The sequence below is a fragment of the Mustelus asterias genome, unplaced genomic scaffold (genome assembly GCF_964213995.1).
Source record: "Mustelus asterias unplaced genomic scaffold, sMusAst1.hap1.1 HAP1_SCAFFOLD_1723, whole genome shotgun sequence".
In the NCBI taxonomy this organism is placed as follows: domain Eukaryota; kingdom Metazoa; phylum Chordata; class Chondrichthyes; order Carcharhiniformes; family Triakidae; genus Mustelus; species Mustelus asterias.
The window spans coordinates 19,333-27,500 of NW_027591668.1; the positions used below are offsets into that span (position 1 = coordinate 19,333).

The 8,168-nt window shown below is 45.1% G+C and overlaps 1 protein-coding gene across 1 annotated transcript in view; it reads right to left on the reverse strand.

Moving 5' to 3' along the window:
* Positions 1-351: 351 nt before the first annotated feature.
* The window catches only part of LOC144488623 (pancreatic secretory granule membrane major glycoprotein GP2-like), a 53,273-nt gene continuing 45,456 nt past the window's right edge, over positions 352-8,168 (reverse strand). The window contains exons 7-8 of the mRNA XM_078206687.1: positions 2,576-2,658; positions 352-1,715 (exon numbers count right to left, since the gene is read on the reverse strand). Of these exons, the coding sequence (XP_078062813.1) occupies positions 1,650-1,715; positions 2,576-2,658 (149 nt within the window). The 3' untranslated portion in view covers positions 352-1,649. The remainder of the gene's footprint in view (positions 1,716-2,575; positions 2,659-8,168) is intronic.

An 8,168-nucleotide genomic window follows, 5' to 3' on the forward strand; every position in this document is an offset into this window, starting at 1 on the left:
TCATAAAATTAGGGGATATGGGGGTGGGTGGGAAAGTGAAGATAAAGCCCAGGATCAGTCAGGATTGGACTGAGTGGCAGAGCAGGCTTGAGGGGCCAAATGGCCTCCTCCTGCTCTTATTTCTTATGTTCTTCTATCTTGTGAACTGCGAGTGTTCATTAGCAGAAAAGCCGGAAAAATATTCAAAGTGAAGCAGGGAGAGGAAGATGAATCCATGGGAAGACAGAGAGTTGAGAATCTGAGAGATAGGCCAGACAACAAGGTGAGTTTCAAACCGTTCCAGGGTGGTTTTAGCTCCTAATTCGATAATCTGGACATCTCTCCAAAAGAAACAGATTTGAAACATTGTGGTCAAGTATTTTGAGATTTATTAAGCACACATTGCATACATTTACACACCCACTTAACTGAGAAACCCACATGTGATGGTGATGGGCTCGAACACGTTACAGTTCCCAGCTGAATAATCAGTTAAACAGACACTTTGCAATCAAAACCCTCGTGATTTTCTCCTGTTTCTTCCGAGGCTTTTCTGAGGCATAGGTTTGGGTTTGTGAAAGCCCATTAATGAGAATCTGATAGACCTGATCGTGTAAAGAAAAAAACAGAAAAAGACAAGCTGTACAGACTCGGCAGGTCAGGCAGGAACTGCGGAGTGAAACACAGTTAATGTTTCAGCTCAAAAGCCAGCACATTGACTCGAAATACTAAATTTTACTGATCTCCACAGACGTTGTTTTGCTGAGAGTGCATCCTTGGCAGGATTTTCCTGTGATTTTAGTCCTAATCATATCTTGCTCACATGAGCAGCCTGGGAATGGAGGGATACAAACGATTGGTCTAGTTGGACCAAGGAGCGGCACAGGCTTGGAGGGCCGAAGGGCCTGTTTCCTGTGCTGTACTGTTCTTTGTTCTTTGTTACACTTTTACATCTTCACAATGGGACCAACAGGGACCGTTCACCGGTTCTATGAATCGAATGGAGTGAAGATACAAACATATTGCTTCCTGCTCCACCAGCAGTATCACTACTCCAGATAAGGAGGATCTGATTGGAGCCAGCATATATCAATTTGGTTAATAAAGCTGATGTAATTTCTTCTTTCACTGGGTTCGTGAGATCAGTTGTCAAATATTTCACTTTTCATACACTCACTTCCTATTCTATAGATAAAACAATAAGCCTGTATTCTATTCTGTACCGACCAACATCAACCTGTCACAACCTTCAGAAAAAGGATGATATCTCCCCAGAATTTAGCTTGGATTAACAGTGGTCTGTTTGCCCATTCACAGGGGGCCCATTCTCAGGGGGCTCCACACAGATCATTCTCTCATTAAGCAGAAAGTTAAAAATGGTCAATGTTGGGTCAATCTCTGTCCAACAGCCCAGTAGTCAGTATTTTCAAATTGAGGGTATGTTTCCCTATTTAACAAAGCAAAAGCTAAAGTTCCCACAATCCTGTCACATGAAGAAGAATCAATAATGATGTAACAGTAGCACACAGCGAGCAATGAATCCTTTGCTAGCTACTTAACATTGTAAGGCAGGACGATTAGTGAGCAAAGCTGTCAAACACACAGGCCATCATGCGCTGACTGATACAATCCATCACCAACAATCTTCTGGAGTAAGCCACAGCCGAGAGTTAATCATCTGCAATACTCAAATGAAGATCCACATCCGGAAATCGATTCTTGAGTGACAGCTGCAGCTATATCACAGACAGGAGACATAATTCATATTGCAGTGAGGGTGCAGGGAAATTGTGAAGTAGAGTTTGGGGACAAAAAGTCACATTCACTGCCAATCACTGTCTGGAACTGCACTGGCCATACGGAACAGGTGACATTGCTTCCAACGTTTGTAGTGAAAATGGGACTGGAGAAATGAGTTCAGTGAGGGAGCGAGAGAAGCAAAGGGGAGACTGGATGAAGCAAAGAAAAAGACAGAGAAATAGAGATGGGCACAGAAAGAAAAGGGAGAAAAAGAAAGAGCAGGACAGACTCAAGGAAAAGAGAGAGAGGGAGGGATGGAGACAAAGCAAGTGGCCGAGTAAGACAGAAGGTGAGAAGAGAGAGAGACAAACATTGAAGGTCGGAGAGAGAGAGATGACAAGAGATCAAGACAGAGAGAGAGAGAGAGTTAGCAAGAAATTGAGAGGGAGACAGAGGACAGACATTGAGGCAGCAACAGAGATGGATAGAGGGAGAAAGAGAGCAAAGGAAAGAGAGAGGAAGACAGAGAGAGAGAGAGAGGTGATCTTGGGGTCAGCAGAGCAATGTGAGGTTGTTTCAGACTTTCTTTGCCCTCAATCTGTGAGGGGTTTGGACCAATGGGACTGGACTGTGACAATGCTCCCCACTTCAGCTACACTATAGAGGTTCAGACACCAACGCAGGAACAGGAGGAGGCCACTCGGCCCTTCAACAGGAGGGTGGTCTGGATAATACAAGGATAATCAGCAGGATAGTGAAGCTGCTTTTAATCTGACATGGAGCTCCTGATCTGTGAATTCAGAGTGAGAGGCAGGAATTGATGTCACCAATATTTAATCTCCAAACAGATTCTCACCTCAAGAATAATGTTCTGCATCACTTCAACACCAACATGTCCCATGAATTTAATCACCAATTTAATCTGCGTGCCGCCAATGCCTAAAGACAAAAATCACAATTTTAGAAGGTTAAACACACTCAGCAACCACACTCTGGTGCCTGTTAGGGACACTGAGGGAGCATTTAGCATGGCCAATGCAACTAAGCAACACGTCTTTCAGACTGTGGGAGGAAACTGGAAGGAAAGCACCCAAAGGAAACCCACGCAGACATGGGGAGAATGTGCAGACTCCGCGCAGACAGTGACCCAAGCTGGGAATCGAACCCGTGTCCCTGGCGAGGCAACAATGCGAACCACTGTGCCTCTGAGATACAGGAAAATGAGAGTGTGTGAGGGAGAGATACAACAAACTACAGAAAATGTGTGAGTGTGAGGAACAGATACAGCAAGATACAGAGAATGTGAGAATGAGAGAGAATGATGCTGCCGATATATGGAATGTGAGCGAGAGAGGGATACTGCCAGATATCTATATATGTATATATACATATATATATGGGATCAGAGGTGAGCTGGCAAGGTGGAAACAGAATTGGCTCAGTCATAGAAGACAGAGGGTAGCAGTGGAAGGGTTTCTGAACGGAGGGCTGTGACAAGTGGCGTTCCTCAGGGATCAGGACTGGGACCTTTGCTGTTTGTAATATATATAAATGATTTGGAGGAAAATGTAACTGGATTGATTAGTAAGTTTGCGGACGACACAAAGGTTGGTGGGTTTGCGGATAGCAATGAGGACCATGAGAGGACACAGCAGGATATAAATCGTTTGGAGGCTTGGGTGGAGAGATGGCAGATGGAGTTTAATCCGGACAAATGTGAGGTAATGCATTTGGGAAGGTCTAATACAGATGGAAAGATACAGTAAATGGCAGAACCATGAAGTGTATTGATAGAGGGATCTGGGTGTACAGGTACACAGGTCACTGAAAGTGGCAATGCAGGTGGAGAAGGTAGTCAAGAAGGCATACGGCATGCTTGCCTTCATCAGCCGGGGCATTGAGTTTAAAAATTGGCAAGTCATGTTGCAGCTTTATTAAACCTTAGTTGGGCTGCACTTGGAATATCGTGCTCAATTCTGGTCGCCACACTACCAGAAGGATTGGAGGCTTTGGAGAGGGTACAGAAAAGATTTACCAGACCGTTGCCTGGTACGGAGGGCATTACCTATGAGGAGAGGTTGGAGAAACTTGGTTTGTTCTATTTGGAATGACGGAGGTTGAGGGGCGACCTGATAGAAGTCTACAAGATTATGAGAGGCATGGACACAGTGGATAGTCAGAAGCTTTTTCCCAGGGTGGAAGAGTCAATTACTAGGGGGCATAGGTTTAAGGTGCGAGGGGCAAGGTTTAAAGGAGATGTACGAGGCAGGTTTTTTACACAAAGGGTGTGGGTGCCTGGAACTCGCTGCTGGGGTTGTAGTGGAAGCAGATACGACAGTGAGTTTTAAGAGGCGTCTGGACAAATACATGAATAGTATGGGAGTAGAAGGATATGGTCCCCAGAAGGGTAGGGGGTTTTAGTTCAGTTAGGCAGCATGGTCGGTGCAGGCTAGGAGGGCCGAAGGGCCTGTTCTTATGCTGTAATTTTCTTTGTTCTTTGTTCTTTCTTTGACATAGAGAATGTGTGCTTGTGAGAAATACAACAAGCTAGAGAGAATATGTCTCTGTGTGAAAGGGAGATACAGCAGAATATAGCGAATGTGTGTACAAAAGAGTGAGTATAAAGAGCTTGGTAGGAAGTTAAAAAGCAGGACCCCAGGGGTAGTAATCTCAGGATTGCTACCTGTGCCACGTGCCAGTGAGGGTAAGAGTAGGATGCTCGGGCGGATGAACACGTGGCTGAGGAACTGGTGCAGGGGGCAGGGTTTCAGATTTCTAGATCATTGGGACCTCTTCTGGGGCAGTTGGGACCGGTACAAGAGAGACGGGTTACACCTGAACTACAAGGGGACCAATATGCTTGCAGGGAGGTTTGCTAGTGCTATTGGGGAGGGTTTAAGCTAGATTTGCAGGGGGATGGGAACCAGAGTGCCAGAGCAGGTAGTGGAGCGGGGGTGAAAATAAATGATGTTAATAGTTCATGCAAAATCACAAATAGAAGGGTTGTGTCTGGTGGTAATAATCTTCTGAGGTGTGTCTATTTCAATGCCAGGAGTATTGTGGGGAAGGCAGACGAGCTGAGGGCGTGGATTGACACATGGAATTATGACATTATAGCCATTAGTGAAACTTGGCTACAGGAGTGGCAGGACTGGCAGCTCAATGTTCCAGAGTTCCGATGTTTCGGACGTGATAGAGGCAGAGGGATGAAGGGTGGCATTGCTAGTCAGGGAAAATGTTACAGCAGTGCTCAGGCAGGACAGATTAGAGGGCTTGTCTGCCAAGGCCATATGGGTGGAGCTGAGAAACAGGAAAGGTATGACCATGTTAATGGGGTTGTATTATGGACCACCCAATAGTCAGCGAGAATTGGAGGACCAAATCTGCAGAGAGATAGCAGACAACTGTAGGAAACATAAAGTTGTGATAGTAGGGGATTTTAATTTTCCACATATAGATTGGGACTCCCATATTGTTAAAGGTCTAGATGGGTTAGAGTTTGTAAAATGTGTCCAGGAACATTTTCTAAATCAATAAATAGAGGTACCAACTAAAGAGGATGCAATATTAGATCTCCTATTCGGAAACAAAGAACAAAGAACAGTACAGCACAGGAAACAGGCCCTTCGGCCCTCCAAGCCTGTGCCGATAATTGGTCCAACTAGACCATTCATTTGTATCCCTCCATTCCCAGACTGCTCATGTGACTATCCAGGTAAGTCTTAAACAATGTCAGCGAGTCTGCCTCCACCACCCTACTTGGCTGTGCATTCCAGGCTCCCACCACTCTCTGTGTAAAAAACGTCCCTCTGATATCTGAGTTATACCTTGCCCCTCTCACCTTGAGCCGTGACCCCTCGTGATCGTCACCTCCGACCTGGGAAAAAGCTTCCCACTGTTCACCCTATCTATACCCTTCATAATCTTGTACACCTCTATTAGGTCTCCCCTCATTCTCCGTTTTTCCAGGGAGAACAAGCCCAGTTTAACCAATCTCTCCTCATAGCTAAGACCCTCCATACCAGGCAACATCCTGGTAAACCTTCCCTGCACTCTCTCTAAAGCCTCCACGTCCTTCTGGTAGTGCGGCGACCAGAACTGGACGCAGTACTCCAAATGTGGCCTAACCAGCGTTCTATACAGCTGCAACATCAGACTCCAGCTTTTATACTATATACCCCGCCCTATAAAGGCAAGCATACCATATGCCTTCTTCACCACCTTCTCCACCTGTCCTGCCACCTTCAAGGATTCGTAGACTTGCACACCTAGGACCCTCTGTGTTTCTATAATCTTGATGGCTCTGCCATTTATTGTATAACTCCCCCCTACATTAGTTCTTCCAAAATGCATCACTTCGCATTTATCTGGATTAAATTCCATCTGCCATTTCACCGCCCAATTTTCCAGCCTATCTATATCTTGCTGTATTGTCCGATAATGTTCATCGCTATCTGCAAGTCCAGTCATCTTCGTGTCATCTGCAAACTTGCTGATAACACCAGTTACACCTTCTTCCAAATCATTTATATATATCACAAATAGCAGAGGTCCCAGTACAGAGCCCTGCGGAACACCACTGGTAAGGAGTTTAACAACACCAGGATAAAGTCCAACAGGTTTAATTGGTAGCAAAAGCCACACAAGCTTTCGGAGCCCCAAGCCCCTTCACAGCATGAACACCACTGGTCACAGAGCTCCAGCCGGAAAAAGACCCTTTGACTGCTACCCTCTGTCTCCTGTGGCCAAGCCAGTTTTCTACCCATCTAGCCACCTCTCCTTGTATCCCATCAGCCTTAACCTTCTTAACCAACCTGCCATGAGGGACTTTGTCAAATGCAAACTTTGCCAAACGAGTTAGGACAAGTGACCGAAGTGTGTGTAGGGGAACACTTTGGTTCCAGTGATCATAACGCCATTAGTTTCAACTTGATCATGGATAAAGATAGATCTGGTCCTCAGGTTGAGGTTCTAAACTGGAAAAAGGCCAAGTTTGAAGAAATGAGAAAGGATCTAAAAAGCGTGGATTGGGACAGGCTGTTCTCTGGCAAGGATGTGATTGGTAAGTGGGAGGCCTTCAAAGGAGAAATTTTGAGAGTGCAGAGTTTGTATGTTCCTGTCAGGATTAAAGACAAAGTGAATAAGGATAAGAAACCTTGGTTCTCGAGGGATATTGGAACTCTGATAAAGAAGAAGAGAGAGATGTATGACATGTATAGGCAACAGGGAGCAAATAAGATGCTTGAGGAGCATAAAAAGTGCAAGAAAATACTTAAGAAAGAAATCAGGAGGGCTAAAAGAAGACATGAGGTTGCTTTGGCAGACAAGGTGAAGGATAATTCTAAGAGCTTCTACAGGTATATTAAGAGCAAAAGGATAGTAAGGGATAAAATTGGTCCTCTTGAAGATCAGAGTGGTCGGCTATGTATGGAACCAAAAGAAATGGGGGAGATATTAAATGGGTTTTTGCATTCGTATTTACTAAGGAAACTGGCATGGAGTCTATGGAAATAAGGCAAACAAGTAGGGAGGTCATGGAACATATACAGATTAAAGGGGAGGAGGTGCTTGCTGTCTTGAGGCAAATCAGAGTAGATAAATCCCTGGGACCGGACAGGGTATTCCGTCGGACCTTGAAGGAGACGAGTGTTGAAATTGCAGGGGCCCTGGCAGATATATTTAAAATGTCGGTATCCACGGGTGAGGTGCCGGATGATTGGAGGATAGCTCATGTTGTTCCGTTGTTTAAAAAAGGCTCAAAAAGTAATGCGGGAAATTATAGGCCGGTAAGTTTGATGTCAGTAGTAGGTAAATTATTGGAAGGAGTACTAAGAGATCGGATCTACAAATATTTGGACAGACAGTGACTTATTAGGGAGAGTCAACATGGCTTTGTGCGTGGTAGGTCATGTTTAACCAATCTATTAGAGCTTTTCAAGGAGGTTACCAGGAAAGTGGATGAAGGGAAGGCAGTGGATGTTGTCTACATGGACTTCAGTAAGGCCTTTGACAAGGTCCCGCATGGGAGGTTAGTTAGGAAGGTTCAGTCGCCAGGTATACATGGAGAGGTAGTAAACTGGATTAGACATTGGCTCAATGAAAGATCACAGTAAGAGTTTTAACAACACCAGCAACAGGTTTATTTGGTAGCAAATGCCATTAGCTTTCGGAGCGCTGCTCCTTCGTCAGATGGAGTGGAAATCTGCTCTCAAACAGGGCACAGAGACACAAAATCAAGTTTTGTGTCTCTGTGCCCTGTTTGAGAGCAGATTTCCACTCCATCTGACGAAGGAGCAGCGCTCCGAAAGCTAATGACACTTGCTACCAAATAAACCTGTTGGACTTTAACCTGGTGTTGTTAAAACTTTGACTGTGTTTACCCCAGTCCAACGCTGGCATCTCCACATCAATGGAAGAAGCCAGAGAGTGGTTGTGGAGGATTGCTTCTC